This window comes from Lissotriton helveticus, chromosome 5_1 (genome assembly GCF_964261635.1).
Source record: "Lissotriton helveticus chromosome 5_1, aLisHel1.1, whole genome shotgun sequence".
Lineage (NCBI taxonomy): Eukaryota > Metazoa > Chordata > Amphibia > Caudata > Salamandridae > Lissotriton > Lissotriton helveticus.
Genome location: NC_136065.1, coordinates 303553438 through 303578721, shown reverse-complemented (window position 1 = coordinate 303578721; position 25284 = coordinate 303553438). Strand labels below are relative to the sequence as shown.

Sequence of the window (25284 nt, the reverse complement as noted above, 5' to 3'; positions counted from 1 at the left end):
GTGTTAACAATTCTCGTGCAAAGCAATATCAATCCCGCCTCAAGCCCAAGTTGGCAAAGGCTGCACTTGTGTTATGACTATGAAGGCGTGGAGATCAGACCTCATAACAATTCCATATCGTGTTGCTCCTGAAACTTCAGCACTCTCCGTGCAGACATGGTTTATTAAACAAAACTGATATCAGAGCAATAACATATTATTCTCACATACACCACGGCAAACCACTAGGTTGAAAGCTAAGTCAACAATTAAGGGTCGTGTGCAGAAGTTGCAAGAAAGGAAAAATGGCGTTTAAATCTCAAATGTACCTATGCTAACATAACACGATATAAGGATATATAGGAGCTATACAACAAGTTCAAGTTGACACTCTGACATCCAGCAGCCACCCAGTTACCGTGGGGGTACCCCAGGGATCTATCCTAAGCCCCATGTTATTCAATCTATATCTGACCCCTCTGGCCAATAACATTAAATCACACGGTTTTGAAACTGTCTTGTATGCTGACGACACCCAGCTGCTTATCACATGTGGCCCAGACTACTCGGATATTCTCCGCCGCTTTAAAAACTGTATGATCGATATAAGCAACTGGATGTGCAGCAACAAACTTCAACTGAACAGTAGTAAAACTGACATTATTCTGTTTGGCAAAGCAGAGGAATTCTGGTCACACGAGTGGTGGCCGCCGGGAACTTGGCCCCTGTCCTCCCCCTAAACCTGCAATCCGCAACCTAGGGATAATGATTGATCACTCCCTGTCCATGAAGAACCATGTCAGCCAGGTTATCTGCACCTGCTACGGGATTCTGTGTAATCTCCGAAAGATTTTCAAATGGCTCCCTATTGAAACCAGGAAGCCTCTGGTGCAGGGCTTGGTCATCAGCTGGCTTGATTATGGGAACGCCCTGTTTTTCGGACTCAACGAAAATCTGCTCTCCAAACTGCAGTCCCTGCGGAATACAGCGGCCAGACTGACTCTTGGCCTTCCACCCAGAACCCCCTCTTCCCCCACGTTGAAAAAACTTCACTGGCTTCCCATTCGCCAAAGAAGCCACTTTAAGATCCTGAGTCTGACGCATGCTATCCTGTATAAATCTGGTTCTAATTACCTCCGAAAGAAGCTTAATTGGTATGCACCAGATAGACCTTTAAGATCCAGCCATAAATCACTCCTGATCCAGCCTCGCGTTCGTACCTCTCGAAATGGCCATCGCTCCTTTTCCTATCTCGCCCCTCAGCTGTGGAACAAATTGCCCTCCCTTCTTTTATCCATCTCTGAACATAAACTCTTCCGGGCCAGTCTCAAAACCTGGCTGTCCCCAAAATAAGATCTCCTTTTCGCTTGAATCATTTCCACGGCACTGTTTCCATTTGCTTTTCTCTTCCCAAAGCGCCTTGAGACCTTCCGGTGACAAGTTTTGCGCTCTACAAAAACCTCTGAGTTGACTTGACTTAAGATGAGGGCTGCGGTTTCTCCCCGGTTGAGGGGGGAGCAGATGTTGTAGGTGGCAGCGAGGAGTGCTGTCTCGGCGCTGTGGTTGCTTCGGAAGCCGGATTTGGAGGTGTCCAGGATGTGGTTCTCTACGATTAACTTGGATGGTTGGATGTTGATGGCCTTATTGATGACCTTTGCTGGGAAGGGGAGGAGGGGGTTGGGTCTGAATTTCTTGAGGTCTGTCGGGTCCGCAGCTGGCGTCTTCAGCAGGGGGTGGATCTCAGCATGTTTCCAGTCTGGGAAGGTGGCTTTTTCGATGGAACAGTTGATGGTGCTGCAAAGCTAGGGGGCGATGGAGGCGGCTGCTTTATGGAAGACGTGGTCCTGAATGAATGCTCTTCATGGTCTTGAGTGTGTCTGTGGTGATCGGAGTCCAGTTGCGCACGATCTGTTAGGATGCGGCTTGGTTGTGTGCAGTGGTGGTGGGCATAGTGGCACGGTCTTGGGTGTCAAAGCTGTCGTAGATCTGCCTGCCCTTGTGGTAGAAGAAGGTGCTGCGTTTGTTTGAGGTCCTGGGAGGGTGTGTTGTCCCTGGTCTCACTGTTGGGCCTGTGAGAACTCCTTGACGATGGTGAAGAGTTCTTTGCTGTTGTATGCATTTGGTGTTTATTCTGTCCTGTGGTGTTGAGGAGAAGGTAGTGTGCGTTGACAGGGGTATTGAAGGTTGCATAGGTCTCTGGGGTTTTGTTGTTCCTCTATCTCTTTTCGAGTTGTCAGCAGGTGCTTCTGGACTTGTGGAGGGCGTAAGTGAATCATCTGGCTTTCTTGGAGGGTTGCTTGCCTGGTGTGTTTGTGAAGGGTGCCAGAGTGGTAGCGCAGTTGAAGAGCCATCAGTGATGGTTGCAATCTGTGGTGTTGGTGTTGGCAGACTAGTCATGCCGAGGAAGTCGATGAGACATCCTTCAGTGGCCTTGTTACAGCTCCAACGGAGGGGGGCAATAAGGGCGGAGGTGGGCATGGGGAAGGCTAGCTGTATGCAGCAGGGCTCGAAAAATCCATTCACCCACTCACATTTTCGAGCCAGATTTAATTAGGACAAGCTATTTTAAGGTTCTAAGGGCGAGTAGGAAAATAAACTGACTTTTGACCTCTGTCTCTGAAAGCACAGAAAATGTGACAAGATAGCAAGATTTAAAGTCACCTTTATTGCTCACAAAATGAATGTGCAATAAAAATGCCTTTAAATCTTGTGAACTTGTCAAATTTGCTCCATTTCCAGAAACTGAGGTCAAGTGCATTTCAGTTGGGTGGAGTAAATTTTTAAGGATACTAGAATTGCAGGTCTAGTAAAAATTAAAGGATTTTTAGAGCCCTGTGCAGTGATGTTTCGGTCCAGAGGAGTTCGATGGTGTGGTCTGTAGGGGATTTTCCCACTGGCGGAGAAAACTGGGTTGGGTGTGTGTCCGGCTGTGTGGGTTGGTGAGGTCACTGGCTTGATATGAAGTAAGTAAACTTTCATAGGAAAGCCAGTAAAGGGCACAAGCACAGAACGTACAGAAATTTCAGTTGTCGTATGGCACAATCTTTTCAGATGAAAATCATACAATTACATTTTTCCATTTCATTGCACTGGAGCCCTGCTTCTCTGCTCAGATGCATTCCTGCAGTGGTCATTTTGCCACATCGACCAATTCCGATTGAAGTGCTTCCACCATTGTTTTATTACTGGTTCTGTTACTTTGTTACCATGGAATATCCTTCCTTCATATTTAGATCTTATCGGCCAATACAAAAGTGTGCAAGCTGTGTATGAATCTAACTAACCATGACTAGGTAAGTATCTGACCCAAGTCTGACTTGCACAAAGCTGCAAGTGCTCCTCTTTAGGTTTTTTTACCTTGTGTGATTTGTATTATATCTGTAGTTTAGTTACTGTGCATAGCGAGCCAGGTGTCTGAATCCAGCCCCACACTGTCCACTTTAGTATTAATCAATAGGTATTATTAAAATGCAAGGAAAGTACTTGAGCCAGCCTTCAGATCTGGGGCCTGGAGCTATTACCTTTGTGTCATAGAAACATAATATCATTGTTTTGTCTTCCAACTTGTCACAAGTATCTTTTGTGTGCGTTTGTTAGCTTCCATTTTTATTTCCCCACACCACTTTTATTGTTTTTTTGCTTGTACTACCCAGAGCCTTACATAACACAGAAGGTCTTTATTATGTAAATACAGTTTTTATTGCAGACTCCCGACATTTTGGTGCAGTATTTGCTGGTTCTGAAGCCTTTTGGTGCTGTAGGTATGTGTTACTAATTGATGTCTATGGTTGAAGATTTGCCCTCTTGGGTGCTGTATTTGTCATGTTTCTCTCCTTTTCACTGAGTAATTGAAGATGATGTGGTTTGTAGAAGGACTGGTTGGTTATTGGGTGTGGAATTCTAGTAGCCCAGAACAGAGGGCATATTGCTTGGTGTCAAGGACAGCATGGCTTCATGTTTTTGTCCCTTGGTCCAGTATACCCAATTCCTGCAGCACAAATCCTTTGCAAGCCAGCTTACAGTACCATATGATGGTTATGAGAAATAGGATTGTCTGCTGCTATATCAAGATGTGCACCCCTATGTGTTAGATATTCAGAATGTTATTTATGGTTCATTAATGCTAAACTTTTACCAATAGGGTGAGTTCTGTAAGGAAATACAGTGACCTATTTCTCAGCTTGAATTACGGACATTGGTTCCAGTAAGGGACATACCTTAGTTAGTAATTTTGGGAGGCTGGGAGTCAAATTTTCCAACAAGCATGTGTAGTGCCTTGAAACCCTACGGGTGAGTAGCGCGCTTTACAAATTCATTGATTGATTGATAGTGAATTCTACAGGTGTAGACCACCCGCCCTCACCAAACATGAGAGGTTGACTGAAGCTTGGGTATTCATTGTCAAGGACTTGTCTTCACTATATCCTATATCTGCGAACTTCTTTTGTGAAACTACTGGGGGTGTTTAGATTCCTTCGGATGCTCTTTGGGTTAGCTTTCGGCAGCAGCATGTTTCTCATAAGTCATGAAAGGGGTTTTGGAGAGTGTGCCTCAGATATTGTACTTTTGCAGTGACATAGTGGTCTATGGGAAGGATCACATCGGTCATGATAGAATTTTGAGGTTGGTATTGGGAAGCTTCGATGACTAATTTGATGGATTAAGAAAACAGTGAAGGTTTCAGGTGAGTTTGGTGATTTATTTGGGAATACTATGCTAGTAGAAGGGTTAAAGCTAGACTACAGCAAGCATTTTCACTGCTGACCAAGATCAAGGCATATTCTTTCTGGTGCTGACAGAAGTTTATACTAAATTTGTTAATAATTTTGTGAGTATTTTGGTGCTGTTTATTTCTGAAGTACGGTACCAAGTTTGAGTGATTACAGGATTGTGAAAATCCTTTTGATACAATCAAGAAAGCAACTTGAAAAAACCCTTCTCTTGGGTATTTCGACATACTGATGAAGACCATTTTGAGAACAGGTGCAAGCTTAAAGGGGCAAGTTGCTGTTTTGACTGAGTTGATGGGGAGGAAAGAGTGATCGTTTTTGTAACAAGGTCTTTGAAGGGAGCAGAAGAGCACTATTTGGTGGTGGAGAGAGAGAGAGCGGCTCTGGCGTGTACTTGAACCCATCGCACTGCTGCTAATAAAGTATCCCTGGAATCACCTTTCTTATGTTTAAAAGGTAGGTTAGCGAATACCACGCTTTATCAGACACATCTGAATGGTTCTCAGCAGTTTGAAATCTTGCAAACTGAGATGTGTGCCCAAAAACTAATTGCGTACAAACAGAAATAAAAGTTCCGAAAAACCAGAGTGTATGTGAAGGCAATTGGGGTGTGAATGATGTAGTCTCAAATGAAAAGTCCAGGATTTGTGAGAAAGGCATGTCTAAGTTGATGCGTCTCTTTACTGTTGTCAAAGTGAAGAAAATGTAGTAGTTGTGAACACTGGCTCTGCTTTAGTATGTCAAGATTGCTGAAAGCTGCACCCATCAACACTTTTTTGATGACTCTGACAAAGCTGCCATCACTGCTGCTCGAGGTCAGCTGGAAGTGTTAGAAATTCTACCATATCACATGAAACATTTCCTAAGAAGAACTGTTGGGTGGAGTGACTATCAGGAATTCAATTGTGCTTTCGTTTTTTTTTTCTATGTAGTTAGGAATATCTTGAGGAAGTGTCTAACATTAATACTTGTGAAAGATATATATTTTCCTTTTTTGAAATGCATATCCCATTAATTTCTTGTTCTGAGTTAGGGTGTTATAAAAGGGAAGCTGTGCTATATATGATGCTTTCGCTCTGTAAGCGCTTGAGGACACTGAGAACGTGGAAAATTGTGATGACACTTGAAATGGGAATGGAGGATGATTCTGTTTGTGGCCGATGGAGACCACTAGTCCTGCTGTAGAATGGTGGTGCTGTTAACTGCAAATTAAAGAGGAAGGAACTTCTACAAAGAATGTCTGGAGGACGACTCTTACTTGAAGGCTCAACACCGAGCAACTGCAGAAAACTGTCCTTTGCTTGCCAGTGGGAAACACAAGAATTAGTATCTCTTTGTTGGTTGTCTGGAGCTAGTTTAAAGTGTCCATCTCCCTACTACTATTTCACTCCACTCTTGTTAGGTTTTGCCTGCACAGTGCTTGTGCTGTGCTTGTAAATTCTCTTGTAAATCATTTAAAAAAAATTCCTTAAAAGGGGTTAGAGCCTGCCCATTAGTTAACATTGGTTGGCTTCCATGTTCCTCTGGTTACCTTGCTTCTGATTGGTCTCTGCCTCCAGCTTCCTCCCCGGGGCTTCAGCGCCGTGTCTGCCATGAAGCATGGACCTAGTACAGCTTCCTGTCAGTGCCACCCAGTATTCTTCCACTGTCCACAGGCTGCTTGCATGTACTTTAGACATGCACTCTCGAATAGCGCATGTGTCTGCAGTCTGTGTCCTTCCCTCCTCACTGACCATTTTTTTTTTTTTTGGTGCTATCTACCACCCCTAACCCGCCTGCTATCCGTTGTTGCTCCCTGCATCTCCCTCGTGTTTGTGATTTCGCGGATCTATTTGGCTGCGTTAATGTTTTTTAAAGATGTTGCACAGCAGCGCAGGCTGCTATGCAACAAGGCTTATAGTAGACCAAAGAAGCAACGCTGGCCACGCCATAGCACTTTATTTTTATTTACTTTAAGCTACGTTGTAAATCGGCCCGCATTCCTGTGTAAAGTTTCTTTTAAAAAAAAATTGACTAGTCTAATAGACTTGCATAGGCGAAACCTATTGGCTTTGCCAATTTTTGTTTTTCAACAATCCAACTCCTCTTTTTAAGTCCAGCTTGTTTCAGGTACTTTAGTTAAGGGAACACATTTTCAGAACGGTTATATAAACCTGGTATGGTCTTGCTGTTTTTTTGTGGCTTTTTTTTCCTCTGGATGGCATTTCTGTGACTGAGGCTGCTCAAGAAGGGCAACTGGGCATGTGTGTTGCAACGCTACCCAGCCCTCAAATAGTTCTATCAGAATTATCCTTTTCCTAACCTTAAATCATTAATGTTCCGCTCAGCTCCAAGCAGGCAACTTGAAGTAGGCAGCACAAAGAACGGCCCAGTTGTTGGAATGAAGCCGGAGACGTCATGAAATTTAGGCTGCAGCTTTCTTTTGTGCCAAGCAGATTATAATACGGATTGTAGGAAGAAGTGACAGGTGTGACAGTCATCTTTGCCATGCAGATACTTTGACTAGGAACTGAAAATGGACGAATGAGATTGATAATTTAGTGCTGTGAAGCTGTCTAGATTATTTTCCCTAATCCATCCCTGGACTTGGTTTTGCTTGCTGCCTTTGACTATGCGATGAGGTGGAGCAAAAAACTCTGTTGTGGCTGGGTTCAGCTTAAGTATCTTTAGATATCCAGATCTAGTTGGTGGCGAGTATTCAGCCATGCAGTGTCTTTTATTTGACCTTTAAGTCGAGCTGGCCGTTAGCTGAGAACTGGTCTTATTTGGCATCCCAAAAAAGGGTGCACTCTGCCATGTCAGTCGCCATAAATGCTCAAAGGCAAGTGACTTATTTGCTTCTTTTTCTGTCTTCCTCCACCGGTTGCTTATTAGCATTCTGGTTTTATTAGCACTTTACCTGGCCCTGCGTTTTGTTTTATTGCTTCTTGCTTAGGTTTTGGCATGGGCTATTATTGCCCTGGGTAAAGGGGGTTGATGAAGAAAGCCACATATCGGAATTCCCAAGTCTTTAGAGTGAATGAGGCCTTGTGGAAGCGGCTGTCAACCAAATCAATGTTCTTGGTATCCAGTCTTTGCAGCTGTCCAGCAGACATTTGTTCCTTTTTTTTCTCTCCGAAGACTGAAGAGCCGATTGCTTACTGGAGTCCCCCCAAGTCTGAGGGCACATGTTACTTACTCAACACCTGTTTTCACAAATGAGTCGCTGGATTGTCTGATCAAGTTGAATGTTGTTTGTTAGGGTACTGCACCATTTGCCGCTAACCTTTCCAGAGGGAAGTGGAAACAACTGCCTGCTTTTGAGGGCCCAGTGAATTGTACACCACAAACCGAGCAGTGAAACCGGTTAATTATGCTTGGCATCTGGGTTTAAAAAATGTATTTATTTTTGATTGATGGTTTGTTTACCAGACTCCTATTTAATGCTATGTAGTCTTGGTATTTAATGCGATTTTAACTTTTTTTTAAATTCCTTTTTGATTTTGTTTTCCTTAAGTTCTCTTACTCTCCCTCCCGATTTCTTAGGAGAAAACCAACCCATGTAGCAGTGAACTGTTGGTTCTGCAACCAGGACACCGTAGTCCCCTACGGTAACCGGAACTGCTGGGACTGTCCTAACTGCGAGCAGTATAATGGCTTCCAAGAGGTAAAGTCAAAAGGGATCATTGTATAGAATCTGAACTAACAATTGAAAAAACGTTTGGTGTAAAAGTGTTAACTTTGTTGGTTATTGGGTAGTCAGTAACTTGAACCTTTCTGCACCTTCTTGAATCATCTGTTGTTGTCTCTGTCTTTGACTCTTTGCACAAAATGTAATAGTGAGTTTTCCTCTCTACACACTTCTCCTGCCTAAAAGTAAGCTTTTTCTACGGCAGAAAGAGGCCCATATAATGAGATTTAATTTACTTGGCATTCCATATTATATATACGTTTAGTAAATGGAACATATCACTGTTATTTTTCATCTTAGTCTGGATCTTTCAGTTTGTTAAAATCTGCTTTCAGAATATGAATCGTCATTCTCTGACTCTTGGTTATGGTTCATCTGGCCTGGTACGTTTGGCTTCCAGAAGGCTGTCCTGAAAAAGAATTGTAAATTTGGAAATCTTAGTTTCATGTATTGTTCCAGTCATTTGCTAGTTTTTAAAATCTACTTTTAGAGTGTTAATTTGCCTAGTATGTGCCATTTCATTGGCCAGGACTAGCTTTAGGTTCTTAGGCAAACTGTTACCTGAGATTGTTCAGCTGTTGTGGAGGATCTCCTTTTGGAGGATCAAACGTTCATGTGCAGCTGTAGGTAGGGGAATGATTTCCCCTTCAGTAGAAATCTTGTGGCATGGGTCATTAGGGATTTTTATGGTTTTCTAATGTCGGCTGTCCCTCACAGATGTTTGTGGTCTTGCAGTCTTCATGAAGCCTATGCTAGCTTTGGCAGGGAGTTCAAACTTATTAGTATGATAACGAATGGTCTTATGCTTCTTTACCTACTAATGTATTGGTTTGTATTGTAATTACATTTATATAGCATTTCATGTGTCCTATGAGACACTACAGCACATTACCAGACCGGTAGAAAGAGAATAGTTCTTGTTTGGAATGGTGTTCAATTGCCAGGTCACCATTGTAGGAAGCAGAAATATCAGCAGCATTGGCTTGATGCACCAGTCATGACAAATGCTCTGTACTATCCTTGGAGAGACAAGTTAGGTACTCGTAGCGACCAACTGTATACAGCCATTCATGATACATGATGTTGAGTCCCTTCACCAGTGACTGGATTAACCCCCCAGGCCTGCAAAAGAGATGCTGTTATTGTAGAAGCTCTTTAGGCACTACCCTGAAGTGATAAACATATGTTTTAAAAATTCCTCTATTAGGGATTCTCACATCCGAATGTACACATAATATATCAACACTTCAATAAGTATGATACACTATACCTATGTGGAGTTAGACTACAATTGTACAGATTAGTAATAATCGCATTTAGGTCTCAATGTTCCAATAGATATACAGTGTCTCTTAAGGTATATCCCCCCTCGTGTTACAGAATACCGGAACAATCTTGTACAGTATACATTTTCCATCAAGATACAGAAAATACATTAAACCATAACCAAACAATTAAAACATTTGGGTCTAAGCGATTATTGAATCCCTTAATAGCCACATAGAAACTTAGGAGGCCATTCCGATATTCTCCCTCATACAGTCAGGAAGACTGCCTAGTCGCAAAGCGGCAGGGTTAAGCATCCTAACTATAGGCCAGCTAACGATGTGGTCCACAGTCACCTGTGTGGGTTCCTCATCTCCGACTATGTAGCAGATAGGCTACACAATGCCCTTGTAGGTGCTAAGTACCAGGCGATTCACCTCCTGCCCCTGAATCTGATGTGTCAGAGCAGGGCATCAGCCCAACCATCTGGATTCTCAAAGGCCTCCAGCACCTCTGTCCGAGGGTGTGCTGGAGAGCGTCTCCTCATTCCCCCGCTCTTCCTTCCTCCACCGGCTAATTCTTCTGCCCTAGCCCATTCTTTAACTGAGGATTCCCATTGAGGAACCACTGCTGACTTGCATGCAGAGAAGGACCCCAGCAAACTCATCTCTAAGTTGTTATCATATTACAATGGCACCTCTTTGCTAGTTTCTGTACTACTGTTGTCCAAAATTCCAGGATTTTGGGACAGTAGGGATAAAGGAATGATGTTAATGTTTGCCCTGGTTGGAGAGGGCCATAGAAGCAGCTCTCTAGGGTTCCTCCAGGATCAGAGAATGCATACAGTTACCTGTTTAGGCCACTGGAGCAGCATCGGGTCTGCTATAGTTACAGGTAGCCAGCATAAATGCCAGTCAAGGTTCACCTAATGGGCCTGCTCAGTGTGTGCACTGTACATACCCAGCCATTGTAAATTATCTCAATAAATAGTTTATAAATGCTCTAAAGTGACCACCTAGGGTCGACAAGAGGGTATTTTCATGCATTTGGTACATGTCACCTGTGAAATGTTCTCGTGATAGTTAAGATGTGTAGAAGAGTGGCTATGTAGGTCAAGGGTCGTATACCATATAATGTACGAGTGACCGGTTGCTAGCATGTATAGTGTGGTATACACCCATTATTGCTGACTCTTCAAACTTAGTTGAGCATGCTAATTCCCAAACTTTGTTCTGATGATATTAGGAGTCTCCAGATTGCTGGTCCCCATTTTGTTGTACCTCAAAGGACAGTCTTCTTTTCCAGTTTTGTTGTTCTAGCCCATTGTCCTTTTGTCTGGACTTTAACCAACTGTAGTTTCACTGTCATTTTCTCTGCACATCCTCTGCCACAGGGTCAATCATTGTCTCCAATATTTGTATGTCCTCATAACTCTGGCTAGGAGAAACCCTTCTTGTGAAAGGGTTTGACAGGGGAGCTTTTAGACTGGGAGTTCTACTATAAAAAGTAGGAAAAAGAGCCGATCTGAGGGTGCTTCTGGGGAATTAGGATTTTAGAAAATGGAGGGTGGAGTTGGGAGAAGGTTGTGAAGATAGGGGTGGGGGGGATGCTTGCCCAAGAATGCGGAGGGACAGCATTGCCCTGGTACTGTCACATTGTGGCTAAAAAAAAAACAACCTCCATGCCCCACACCCCAGAAATACTAGTGAATGTCAGGCTCCTGTGGCCCAAGCTAAATCCAGGAACCCGTACAGCTCTGTTGAAACTTGGTCAATCTACAGTAAGGGTGTATATAGAACAACGTAGTGTCAACAAACAGATTCCCCTCCATAGCCAGGCAGATCTTCTTTAAAAAAAATTGGAAGTGCCTCACTGTAGCAACCACCAGGAGCTTGTTGGCTTGATCTTCTTCCCAACTGGCTAATTTAATCATTATTGGCACTTTCTTATTTGGGCAGGAAGAATCCATATAGTGCAAGTGTATCCATCCATACTATGAGTGTAATGAACTATTCCAAGCTAGACTCCTATATCACATATAAATGTAATAGGGTCCTCAAAGTGCGAGAGTTAGCCCCTTACTCTTCACAAAGAAATTAAAAAATGAGTCCACGTGGCATCCATTATCTTCTTTAATATACGTTCCCCAGCTTCATGATTAAAAAACGGAGTATGTGTTTAGACCATGGTGTTGGGAGCAGCTGACATGTTTCATTGCCATTGTAAACTTACAGGCAAATTCATAGGGGCAAGAGGATCCAACTGTGCGTCGCACCTACAGGTAAACAGGAAGAGCAGTGAGGGAGGTTAACAAAAACAAAATTAGAAACAAGTAATACTGTACACGCATAGTATTAAGAAAAAAATACACCAATACTTCTACATATTTACCACAAAGTCTACCAGTGGGCAATAGGAAACGTTTCTGGAGCAGATGAAAATCAAAATAGTGATAACTGTATATACACATGCTGTTTCTGATTGAGGGTATCCTATCACACATAGAGACCCACAATGTTTCATTTACACAGGCCTACATTAATGACATGAGGGTAGAAAAAGACAGCACAGGCATGTAGCAATTTTACAAAAAGATATTGCAAAAGATCATAATTACCCCGCACTGTCCCCAGGTATGAATTCAGATGTACAAAACTATTTTCATGGGACACACAAGTTGCAAAAAGTCCCATGCATTAAAATTCACAGAGCCAGGATTCCGACAAATTTGCGCTACTGAAAAGAAAAAAAACACAAAATGGATAGCAGAGCTCACTGCTCACCATGGGTGCTGGCGGTAGGTGTTCAGAAGATCACACAGGCCGGCATTGCTTCAAGGGGAAGAAAAAAAATTAACTCCCTTCACACCACGTGAAAAAGCAGTTATACACCCCATTTGTGACACCATTTTGGAAGTATGTTAAAACCAAGATGTTTGCCTGCAATACAGAGAACACAAAATTCCATACAGATTGGGAGCAATGCTCAAATACGGCACCATTCAGGTGTCCACTATCAGCACTGTTCCTGACCATTTCTCTGATGGCCTTGTTGCACTACAAGTCTAAGCCTGACCAGGGTTGTGTTGCACATTCGGTGAATGGTTAGCAACATATACCAGATCTCTCCTTGTTTCACATCATGGTTATTGGGAGAAAAGAATGTGGTGGCAGCAAGCTACTGTTCTATTGGTCTAGCCACCCCCACAAATATTGTATTTAGTATTTTTGTCCATATAATTTCTGGTTGTCGTTAAGGTTATTGGTATTTTGTTTATTATTGTTCCCAGAATGGAGACTATAACAAGCCAATCCCAGCTCAGTTCATGGAGCATCTCAACCATGTAGTGTCTGGAGAAACTAGCTTCTGTGATGTTGCCAAGCCCCAGCAGTGGGTCAATAGCCATCTTCTCCTGTGCAAGAAATGCTGCAGCAACCAGACCACCAAGATCAGGCAATTGGCATCGTTCCAGCCCAGGGATGAGGTGAGATGCTATTGATGCTGGGTGTGTAATAATATAATGTATATCCAATGTGCAAATGTTTTTATTAATCTTTACTTTATTAAGCGAGGGTCTGTTACGAGGCAGGTAAGTTGTGGTAGAGCAGCACTGGCATGCAGAAGGTTTACCAGGAATATACTGGTTTCTGACCTCCTACTTGATGTATGTTGTAACATGGCTCACGCTTGGGTAACATGGCAGTGGGTGATACTCCACACTATGATAGCTACTCAACACCACCATTTGCTACCTTCTGTATGAGGTGCAGAGCTGTTACCATGTGACTTTAAACTGTTACTACTGTATGGAGGAAAGCGTATTGGGTTGCATTTAGGGTTGACAAGCATGTACAGAAACATGAGTTAAAATTCCATTTGCAACAGAATAAAATGCATCGCAGATAGTTGTTTCAGAAGAGGTAAGACCACTGTTTGTTTATTTTGTATAGAATATTGTATAGCCATTAGCACGGAATTGCAGCAAGTTATGTTAAGTGGTATTTGTAAGGCTATCTATTGCTTTAAATGCTTTGAGCTACAATGCCATAACATACTAACTTATGGAGGGAAAGTTATAAATATATAAATTAAATAAGGAGCCAGGTTTTAAGGCCCCTTCTAAAAGTTGATGGCGAGCTCGCAACAAAGATTTAGATGCAGTAGTGGAGAAGGAGGTAGGGTGGTTGCGAGGTCGGGAACACGGGCCAAATCACTCGTGCCGTCACTGCTATTTTTACGTATTGCAAGAACTGCCCATTCCCTAGTTGAAACGTCTCGAAGGCGCCTGTCATAGTTCTAAACTGGTTATTGGGGTAGAGGTCCCTCAGTACCTCACAACCGCCCTACCTCCACATTCGTACGACCTAGTGTTGTCGATAAGTTTGAATGGGCGCAGACTACAGATATTCATGTCCGTGCGAATGGCGCTCTCCTCATCCGTCTTTACTGTCCTTTCCCAGGCTCCACATACCATGTGGACTATATGGGGCATCCACGTTGGTGCTTTTGATCCCGGCATTATTTCCTCAGGAGTGAGTATTGTCCACTCAAACCCCCCCAATACTCTGCGTTCCCAGTTTTCATATTCATCCAACCTATGGATTGCATGTAGTAGTTGCGAGGCTAAGAAGTAGTACTACAAACATGGGTCGTCCCCTAACCCACACCTCCTCCAGGTACGTCTCATTGTTGTTAAACTAACCCTCAGTCTCCCTGTATTCCACAGTAGCTCTACTATTAGTTCATCTAGGACCGCGAAGACATGCCTCAGGATGTCAAATAGGGTCCCTTGGAAGAGATGCAGACATCTGGGCAGGTTGACCATTTTAGTGAAGGCTATTTTACACATTAAGGATAGCCGCAATGTATTCCAGAGTTTTATTCTATGCTTCAAGCCTTCAATAATCCTGTCTAGATTCTCCCTTTCAAAGTCTGGTGCTCCGTGATTGACCCGGATCCCCAGATAACGGACCGTCTTGGTCCCCCCATGGGAGATCCACGAGAGGCATATCTATTTCTGGTCGCCCTGCCACGGTCCCTAAGGAGAATAGCTTGGACTTTTTATGACTGACTTTTAGCCCGGTGTGTTCCCCCAAATTCAGTCAAAACTTTTAGCATGATGGGGACAGATTGTCTGGGACTTCTGAGATATAGAAGTGCATCATCTGCGTAAAGGGGGACCACGTGGGTGGTCTCCCCAACCTGTCCACCCCATCCTTGCTGTCTCATCTTTAGGCGGCAAGCAAATCGCTCCAAAGCCATTGCAAAAAGAAGTGGCGAGAAGGGGCACCCTTGGCGCATCCCTCTGCATAACCCAAATCTCCTCGATGCGGTCCTACCCACCCTACCTGCAGAGTCACTATACAGCAGTTCAACCCATTTAATAAAAGTATTCCCCCCCCCACACCTGAATTACGTAGGACCAGCCAGAGAAAATCCCTTGATAGTGAAACAAAAGCTTGTTCTATGTCCAGCAATGCAGGTGCATATTGATCCAATTGCAAAGTTAGAGAGTGCATTACGAGAGCAAGCCTGCGTAAATTATGCAAAGTGTTCCTATTTCGAATGAATCCACATAGATCCTCATCGATCAATTGCGGTAAATGGGCAATAGTCTCGTGGCCAGTATTTTACTAAAGATTTTCAAATCCACATTTAACATAGATGGCGGATGGTAAGCGGAAACCTCTGAGCTGTCCCTATCCGGTTTGGGTAACATGACTATTAATGCCTCCCTCACCGACTCGGGCCGCAGTCCCCTCCCATAAGCCTCATTATAAACTTCCAGTAGTTCTTCAGCTAGATCACCCTGCCTAGTGTGATAACATTCGGCTGGTAGGCCGTCCCCGCCCAGAGCTTTCATGGTTCTCATTCTTTTCATTGCCTCTATAATTTCATCTTTGGTTAATGGGGCATCCAGAGCTTTTGTCTTCCCTAGTCAGGCATGGCATATCTCCTGTCACAATAAACCCTCATCTCCCCCAAGTTTGTGAGGGAAGGGGCCGTGTAGACCCCCTGTAGATGTTTCGCAAAGACCTCTGCTATAGCCAACTGTGAAGAGACCAGTTTACCCTGGTGATCATGCTATCCCGCAATAGGTGCACTGTTTTTTTCATCTTTGATTAGCATCGCAAGCATGCGGCTCTCCCTATCCCCTTCTCTGTGTAGGCTCTTCCTATAGTTGGAGCGCACAAACTTACCGAGCCTATCCCAGGTATCCAATAACTCCTTTTTACATTCCTACCATGGCTATATACTGAGGGGCTCCTTAACTAGTTCCTGCTCCAAGAGAACCTTTTGTATTTTCCAGGCTACAAAGCTCTCTTTTGAGTTACTGTTTAACTCCGTAAGTAATTTTTAGGCATTCACCCTTCAGTACCACCTTCATGGTTTCCCATTCTACTGCCCTAAACGAGGCGCTGCCCCTGTTATCTCTGAAATACCCATCTAGTATTCGGGAGACCTCGTGAGCAAACACCTGATCTGTCAATGCCGCCACATTCATTCTCCATAGAGGCACCACGGGTTATTTCACTTGCATATCGAGTGTGATAAGAAGATAAGAGATGTGGGCCCTCTCCACTGTGAAACATTTCAACAGTCTTTTGGGGTGTAGCAAGTTTGTAATCCAGTCTTCTAAAAACAATTCCATAGATTAGCCCTTGTCTTTCTCCGGGAAGCCCAAAAGGCGGATATTATTCCTCCTAGAGTGCCCTTTGTTGCCCTCAGCCCACAGTTTCAGACGCTAGGTGTGTGACTACAACTCCAGAACAATACTTTGAAGGGTGACCACTTCTGCCTGTAGTGTTAACTCCTACTTTTCCATGTCTGACACTCTGTCAGAGATTCTATGGACATCGGTGCGGAGCAGCATTACTTCCAGCGCCACTGTGTCAATCTTTTCTAGGGTGAGTTCTTCAGCCCCCTGATCTAAGCTAAGATCTTTGGCGTAGTAAGGGGAGAGAGGGGGCTCCAGGGGTGTGGAATTCCTATAGCCCAACTCCGAGGACATCTTGTTTGAGGTCAAGGACAACAAGTTTACATGTTTATTCTGTCCTTGGGACAAGTAGTCCCGAACCCCTGCAACACAAACCCTTTGGCTGTCAGTTTACAGTACCACATTATCAATCAGGTAAGGGCCTGGTCTGCAGCAAAGGTCATATTTGCGTCCCAGAGTTAATGCTGTTCAAACTTCTATTCATGGTTCATTAATACAAAGCCTTTCTTATTAGGGTGAGTGCACTAAGGAAATGTTTTAAGCTCGGGCTGCACTACAGTGGTTCCAGTGTAAAAATGTATACATGTGTTTGCAAAGTTTAACAATATGAGGCTACATTCAATGCTCCCAGGATGTTCCCTAATTTGATGCAAATATCTGCGAAGCTTGAAAGCAAGATTGATGATACTTTGCTTTTAAAATAAAATGTTCACAAAAGAAATGGAACTAAGAAAAAAAACGGTTTGCTAACCTACTGTGAAATTATAGGAACCATTTATTTGAAGCACCATTTAGTTAAATGTGTTGATGCCTGCTAGTATTTCCCAAAAATATTCGTAATGGAAAATTATTGGCAACCAGTTTCAACAAGAAAATGGGAAAAATGAAAATAAACAAGCATCGACAAAGCCAATAGGTCTGGTACTGGTGGTCAGCCTTTTTGTTTTGTCAATGTGTCTTGGTTTGATATGTTTTTTGTATTACTTTGTGGGTAAACCCTCACCATCAAAACAAACATTGGCAAAAAGCAATAATGTTTTGGTCTCCAAAAGCACACATTGCCACAGTAGTCCTTGGCCCTGAACAAAACTACTTTGTGTGCAGATATACTCCTTGTGATAACAGAAGCCAGTTGATGGATAGACGGTTAGAGAGAGGCATAGAACTTTAATTAAAAACAAAAGTTTTGGTTTATTCCAGACCTAATTAGGGGCCGCCCAATTCTTTAAGAAAGTTACAAAATTGCATCCATGGTATATGTCCTTGCAATAGTTCAGATTTACTGCTTTCATGAATTCACTAGAATTTGCAGAAGTAGGCCAGGAAACCGTTCTAGAAAATATTTGTGATCTGCTTTTTAGCACAAGCAAATATGCAGGTGTAGATTTGCACATGTGAAAATCTGTTGAGCGTTTACAATTCCACTTTCCTTCCAATCATTTTGTTCCCCTAACCCTGGAAGAAGTTTTACTTCTTACATTGTCAGGAGTAAATTTCTAACCTTTCCCAGTATGGGAAAAGATTCGAGAAGAGCTGGTGAAAACCCCTAAAACATGCAATCTAGTAGGTTAGCACAGACACAAAAGGGCATTGCAACCCTGAAAATATTACTTAACGCTACATCGAGACCCAGTATATAGATCTGGGGAAAGGTGGTAAAATAATGAAACTGCTAGAATTCGAAGCCTACTATACTATGAGCCCTGACTTAATCAGAAAAGCTAATATAAGAGCTGAGTGGTGTCAATATTTTCACTGCACTAAGTGGCACCAAAGGGACAAGGGTATTTTTTACAGGACAAGTAGATTTATGATGCAACTTACCCCATGGACAAGTAGATATTTTATTTAATTCCACACCCATGGTGTTCTGCGTCCTTCCGTGGCCGAAGGCTCCAAGTCCCCTGCCGCTCCACCCGCGTGGAGTGGCATTTGCATAATTGTCAATCTTGTTTGCTTGCACTGCCTTAGCACCCTTCTCCTTCGCCATCACGATTGCCAAGCTCGCTGCACTCCGGATTGCGTACACTGAATGGAGGCTAGAGGGTTCCCTAGGCAATCAACCTGTCCAAGCGCTGCTGCTCCACTTTTGTCTCAGTCAGGGACAGCGTATTTCTCAATGGACTGCATCTGGGGCTCTCCGCATGCCCTCTCCCTGTTCACCCCGCGCCCTCTATGCCACTACCCCCGTTGGGGACCAGAACCAGCTTGATCCACCTCTGGGTCCCACACTCTGGCCTCATGCCCGTACGGTCTGTAACCCTCCTTGCTGGATCCCTCTGATTTAGTATAGGTGGGATATCCTACCTGGCAGGCCCTGTGTCCTGCAGCCAGCTAATGTCCAGTATTGCTGATGTACCAGACGAGTGCCAAGTCCCCGTTGGCCATGTGTTCGCCTCGCACTTCCCTGCCGCCGGTGCCTATGATTGTGCATCCACTTATGCCCCTACTCCCTTGCGTCCACAAGTTTTCCACTCTTGGTCCTGTCAGGAGCCTGCCAAAATCAGCCGCAGACAGTGGTGTCTGCAACACACAGGGCTTTCTGCACAACATGAAAGGGGCACCTCCACTGCCTTCGCCGCCGCCGACATCCTGCAGGGTTCTTGGGTAAGGGCAGCCCCAGGCCCAAATCGGCATACATGGCTGCGTATTTTGCGATGGTCGACGGGAGCTCCGGGGGAAACTCGTCTAGGCAGCCATGATTTTGCTGTTATATTTACCATTTTGCAATAAACACAAGTTAGACTTTGGGCTTCCTGGACTGTTGTGTTTTAGTTTATAACAGCGTTGTGCACTATTAGCAATTTAAACTTCACACTCTTCTGATCTCGAATGCATTCAAGCTAGTGAAACGTGAGAGAGATGACAGAAGTTTTTCGAACCGGTAATTCGAGCAGCAGCATTTTATTTTAATCAGTGCTTTAAATGGAAAAAAATAGGTGCGTGGCTAAGGGGGAACAAGGGGCGGGGTTAGCTTTTTGACCGTGCCAAGGTTGTATGCACGAAATCTGCATGTATTTTATCAACCGCCTAAGGATTACATGCTGCTTCAGCCTGCCTTTTTTTTTTTTTTTTTTTTTGCAGAGTTTTATATAGCGCGAACTAGAACCGAACCGAATCAGTTATCAGAGCGCTTTACATAGCACCAGTTACGTTACATGAGGACGGACACACATTCATTTTAGGCACGGGGAGATTAAGTGATTTGCCCAGAATCACAGGGGGTTTTTGGCGTCGTTACCGAGACTCGAACCGAGTTCCCCAGGTCCGAGGTCGAGCGCCTTAGCCGTTAGGCCAACCCCTCTCCCCTAAATCGAACCGGTGGCCTACAGCCCACTGAGCCATCTGTCCAGTACTGGTACTCTTTTGTAACATGCACACGTCACTTTTCTCTTGTAACATACTGTTTGCTACCTCTTACATTTTGTTTGCTTTAGATACTCGCGCAAGTGCCACCATTGCCTCATGTAACGTTTGTTCTTGTGCTGGAGTGTCTGCCATTTATTGCAGTACTATACCTCTACTTGTACTTTGTATGCTTTTGTAACCTGCACACATATCACTTTTTTCTCCTGTAATGTATCGTTTGCTACCTCTTGTATTGTGTTTGCTCACAATTGTCACTTTTGCCTCATGTAACTTAACGTTTAATTTTGTAATTTGTTCACTTATAATTTTCTCCTCATGTATCATTACTGTTCCTATTGTGAAGCGTCCTGACACCTTCAGGTAAAGTCCGCGCTATATAAAAACGCATAAAATAAATAAACAAGTCTCTCCTGGAACATTTGTAAACCGGAGTTAGGGCCAGAGCTGACAACGTCTGTACTGGGGAACCGGGTGCCAATCTCCACATTTTTGATTGGTCTTAAGGTCTGTCCAAGGTCGATGAAATAGGAATCAGCGAGTGTGGAAGTGGAAGTGTGCAAGAAAGCAATTCAGATGCGTGGCGACTGTAAAAGCCTTCCCATACGTTCTTTTGTTATGTCCTGAATAGGGCCTCCCACCACCACCCATTAGATTTTACAGCCCCCTCTTGGCGCCCACTTTGAAAGATCTGTGGATAAGCAAATAACTCAGCAGACACACCCCTGCTCTGATTTACAAAGCAGCTCACGCTGTGTCCTGGTGACGAGCTCCATTGATTTATTCCGTGCAGTGCTTGAAAGGTGCTGCCGTAGTATAAGTTGAGGGATAAAGGGAGCGCTGCCTCGGTTAAAGTCAGATCCCCATGAGTACCGGTACTCTTTCTTCTAGAAAAAAGTGCCAGTACTCAAGGGGAGAAAATGAAGAAGTGTCGGTACTCAGTACTGGTGAGTAACCGGCCCATTTAAAGCACTGATTTTAATAGAAGGTGGTCAAGTAAATTTACAGCAGTGTAAACCTACATACACTCGGTTGCCATTGTCTCTTCTCAACTGGACTGTTTTTGACCCTGGAACATGATTGTGCAAATCATGGTAGGGAAGAATGTGGCAGAGGACAGTAAAGTAGGAACAGACCCTGGTCACAGCTGATAATGTTTTAACAGTGAAACCTTGTCACCCAGAATCGTGCTCCGATTGCACACTGATTTGGTTGATGAGGTGTGTGAGCCATAGTTGCAGGTGAAATGATAGTCCTCCAAAGAGGAGAAACGGTGTGTGTTGAAAAGACTGGCTATCTTATGACAAAAGTATGTTTGCAGTACTGTGCCTGACTAAAGCTGAGATGCAGGTCACAACTAAACTTACAGAATCTCGATATTGACACGCATAAAAAAATATTTGTGTGCATGTATGCAATATTAGTGCCGGGATGAAGGTGCAATGTGGTATAGCCTTTCAGCTCATGTGTAAGGAGGTAAGATTAAATAACTAATTAGTCACTGCCACTTTCTTTAAGATCTGAGGAACCATAGCAAATTCTAAAAAAACTGTTAGAAAGCACAGCCTTGATTTGAGAGGTAAGGCAGTGGTCTAAAGTTGATGCTGAGGGACGGCTTAAGGCGAAAAAAAACTAATCTAATTCAAATCCAAAGTCAAAGGAACAAACGAGCAGAGAAGAAGAATATTATCTGGAAGTTCATAACAAGCAAGAGTACAGCCTTTAGGGCAAGTTCTCCTCCGCCTATCCATCTAGCCTCCATGGCTGACTGAACCGAAAACATCTGTTGCCCAAACTAACCAGGCACATTATTTCACTCCTCCTGCCAAGGGGGTAACAGGGTTTGCAATACTTTAGAAAGGTCAGAAACTAGTACAAAAGTTCTTCAGAGATGTTATTTGAACACTGAAATATGTGTTTTTTTTGGACAAGTAATGCAGGTGATATTATTTAGGCTGCAGTACTCCGAATAAAACGTCCATATCAAAAAGTCACTCAGTTGAACTTTGGAATACGGGTCAACTGGGTTACAAGTTGCATACTGTGTACAGTAAATTGGATTTAAAAAACCCTACTGTTACTAAATAAAAACAAAAGTTGTTTCACACGAGGTGAAAGGTGAAGCTGAGTTTGATTACTTCTTTACAAAAATAAATCTTATGACGCCGTAGACTGAAGACGGTTCATGTAATAGGTAATACTGGTTATGCTGCAGAATAATGAATGCAAATATATTGAACTTGAGAAAATGATCACATTTAATTCGATCTACAGCAAAATTCTGTGTTTGGCACCCCCAAACATCACTGAAGAATGGCTGGGCTACCTTTGAAGCAGAAACCATCTGTTAATGGTTTCATAAATCTGAAAAGCAAACTCGAACAAAATAGACCCGGCCATTACTCTTGTTCTAATGTTTCCTAGATCAATAAGAAAATATTTATATATTTTGAAATACTGTGTTGCATTATTTACAGTTATGTAGATTTCTAATTATAATACAACGTAACCTTGCATACACCTAAAGGATGAAAAATTGAATCCCTTCTGGTGGTTTCAAGCCTGTGATCTTCTGGTTGCACACACATTAACTTCCTGAGCCCCTTTACCAGCTGAACAGCTGCCTTTTGTTTTTAATTATTTAAAATCCACTCTCCCTTAAAGTTCCAGCCTGAACGCCTCTTCATAATGCCCGGAATTGAAATATGAATTTCTAGAGTACATTTGCCCAAGAAAACTTTTCCAAAAATGCTGTTTTTTTAAAGGGAAAAATCCAGTAATGATGGCTATGTGATTAGGCTTTGGTTGTGAGAACTCCTAATTTTTCTTTTTTTTTTTTTTTTAAATATTTTTGTTTTTATTGCATTTCGTACATTAACAATCTCCATCAATGTTTGGCTTGTACATATCACGAGAACTCCTACTTTTAAGGATTCTCGAACCTAGAGTTCCCCAAAATGTAGTTAAAGAATGATGGATTTAACCCAGATTTCTTGACTGGGGTTGAATGTATGATTTATTCATCATTCCGTCCATCATTTGTTTGCGTAGCACTTCTTGCCCTAAGTGGGATGGGTATGCCCACACGTGGGTCCCTTGCTCACTGTGCCACTCGATTCAAGCTAGCTTGGCTGATGAGGGGTAAATCCCTGAAACCGGTCCCAGGATGCTTGTTTCTTGTCCAGAGAGGACCTGGCTTGGCAGTTTGGGCTCGGCTATTCCTATAAGGAACAGGGTCAAGACTGATTTGCATATGGCTGGGTCTAAACTGGGGTGGCATGGTGAGCAAAAGAACGATGGATTTAACCCAAATTTCTTGACTGAGGGTGAATGTGTGATTTATTCAGCATTCCGTCCATCATATGCAGTTAGTTAGCTAGGCATTTTTTTTTCTTTCCCTCACACTAACCAAGGATCCTAGAACACTTCTGCCTTTTCAATGCTTCTCATTGAAATCTGATATTCCTATGTTTTTGTTCCTCGCAATTGCTTGCCATATTAGTGTGTGCTGCTTTAAAAAAATAAAAATAAAAGGAATACTGGACCAGAGTTGTTTTCATCGCCTGTCATGTCAGTGTATCTCTCCTTACTTGCCTCAGTTGGTTTTCTTTGACTTTTACATAGCCAAAATTCACAAACATTGTATTCAATTCTACATGCATAACCAGTGCCAGGCAAAATCAAAATCTGAGAGTCCTTATGGCTTTCAGTTTTGATGCTCGCTGTGGTGTGATTTCTCATTTAGCTTTCACATCCTTAAGCGTAAAAATAATCATGCGTTTTTTGGCTCACTTCAAGATGGCCTATTTTAGCTATGTGGTGGCAACCTTCATTGTGCAGCTTGGGACCCCCCAGCTGCACAATGTCAAGATAGTGTCGTTGAGCCTCCACAGTTTACCATATGCCCCTTCCTGGAGAAGGAAACCGCCCAGGTCAAAACCCTGGAGTTTGTGTTCATAAACTCTTCCTCTGCTGTCCTAAGTACCAATAATTCTTACTGTATAGTCTAGCAGTCCCCACTCCTCAGAACCTGATAGGAAAATGTTTGTTTGTGGCCTCGGTTAAACGTACAAAGGCCACTCACCCAGATAAATATCTGAACCATTAGACCATATTTCAACTGCTATCAGCCATTCATGTATATCTAGTCTTAAACATCCTGACTTCAAAATGATTTGACACTCATAAAGCAGGCTGAGGTAAGATCAGAAAATGTTTGATGTTAGTTTGCATTTTAAATTGACCAAATCCAAAAAATCGGGAATATATCCAACTGAAAATGACTTGCGTAGAAAAATCTAATAATGCTCAATTGGCACTATACTTGCAGAACAATGAACCCCCCATACCTTTTGATCTTGCGTATATTAAGCCTGTGTTTAAAGTAGTGGCAATTTAGAAGGTAGAAGAATGAAAGTTAGTACAAGCCCCTGTGACAGACTGTGATGGGTTTTCAAAAGCTAATCTATTTGAGTGCAAAACAGTATGGTTGAGAGAGGACCTGAATCTCGCTAACCCTTTTAGTAAAGGTGATTGCTACCAGAAAGGTTGCATTTAATGAAAGGGCTTGTAGTGATGCAATCTAATTGGCTTCAAAACGAGAACCTATTAGTTTTGCTACACCTCCTCTGGAGGCGAGAGTCTTGTAATTTGAGTAGAAGAAGAAATGTTCGAGGCATGTGGGCTGCTAAATTCATATCTTAGCATTAGATCGCCGCCTAGTGTTGGGCTCGGATGATCGCACATTGTTGTCCTGGAAGAGTCTTCGAAGTATCCTGAGATAGGTGGCTCCTCCCCTGGACTACAGTGCGCATGGGCATCGGCTCCATCCCCAGATTGTTTTTTTCCGCCATTGGGTTCGGATGTGGTCTCGACGTCTTACTGTCGGAACCAAGAAAAACTAACTTTTAGCGGCCAAAAGGCCTCGATTTTCTTGCGTCGGTATTGTCTGCGCACGGTCTCGAGTCTTCCGTCTCTTGGAGCCGGAATAAGCGGAGTTTTCTTCGCTCTCGGAACTTTGAGGCCTTCTCATCGCGACACGACTGCAAAACTTTTCGGACATGGAGCGGAGCCCGTTTAAGTACTGCCCGCTCTGTGGGTCCAAGTACCCACACATCGATCTACACCCCGTGTGTAACAAATGCCTTTCGCCTGACCACGACGACGGCAAGTGCAAGTTGTGTGCACAGTTCCGCTCAAAGAAGACTCTCAAGCTTCGGCGCGCGGTGCGCATGGAAGCTAAACAAGCGGCCCCGGATCCGGAGAACATCTTCGGCGACCAGGACGAAGAGGACCAGGGTCATCATCTCCAAATCTCCCCACCCGGGACGGAGGTCGAGGCGGATCCGGGAGACGACGACGGAGTCGCGGGTCAAGGCCTTGAATACGTCCACGAGGTAGGAGACGACGATGAGATTTATGGGGCCGCGGCAGACAGCTCGGGGGACGAGCTCTGCCCCGAAGGTTACGAGGATACCGACCGGGACACGGGATCGCCTGTCGGCCTTACCCAAGACCCGTTGCCGCAAGCCACAGCCCCGCCTTCGGGCCCGGCC

General features: G+C 43.6%; 1 protein-coding gene across 5 annotated transcripts in view; it reads left to right on the top strand.

The window, feature by feature from the left end:
- Positions 1 to 25284, top strand: part of TMEM201 (transmembrane protein 201) — a 300538-nt gene that overhangs the window by 20242 nt on the left and 255012 nt on the right. For all 5 annotated transcript variants that reach the window (XM_078642297.1, XM_078642296.1, XM_078642294.1 and 2 more), the window contains exons 2-3: positions 8235 to 8355; positions 12935 to 13129. In XM_078642297.1, coding sequence (XP_078498423.1) covers positions 12971 to 13129 — 159 coding nt within the window. In that variant the 5' untranslated portion in view covers positions 8235 to 8355; positions 12935 to 12970. The remainder of the gene's footprint in view (positions 1 to 8234; positions 8356 to 12934; positions 13130 to 25284) is intronic.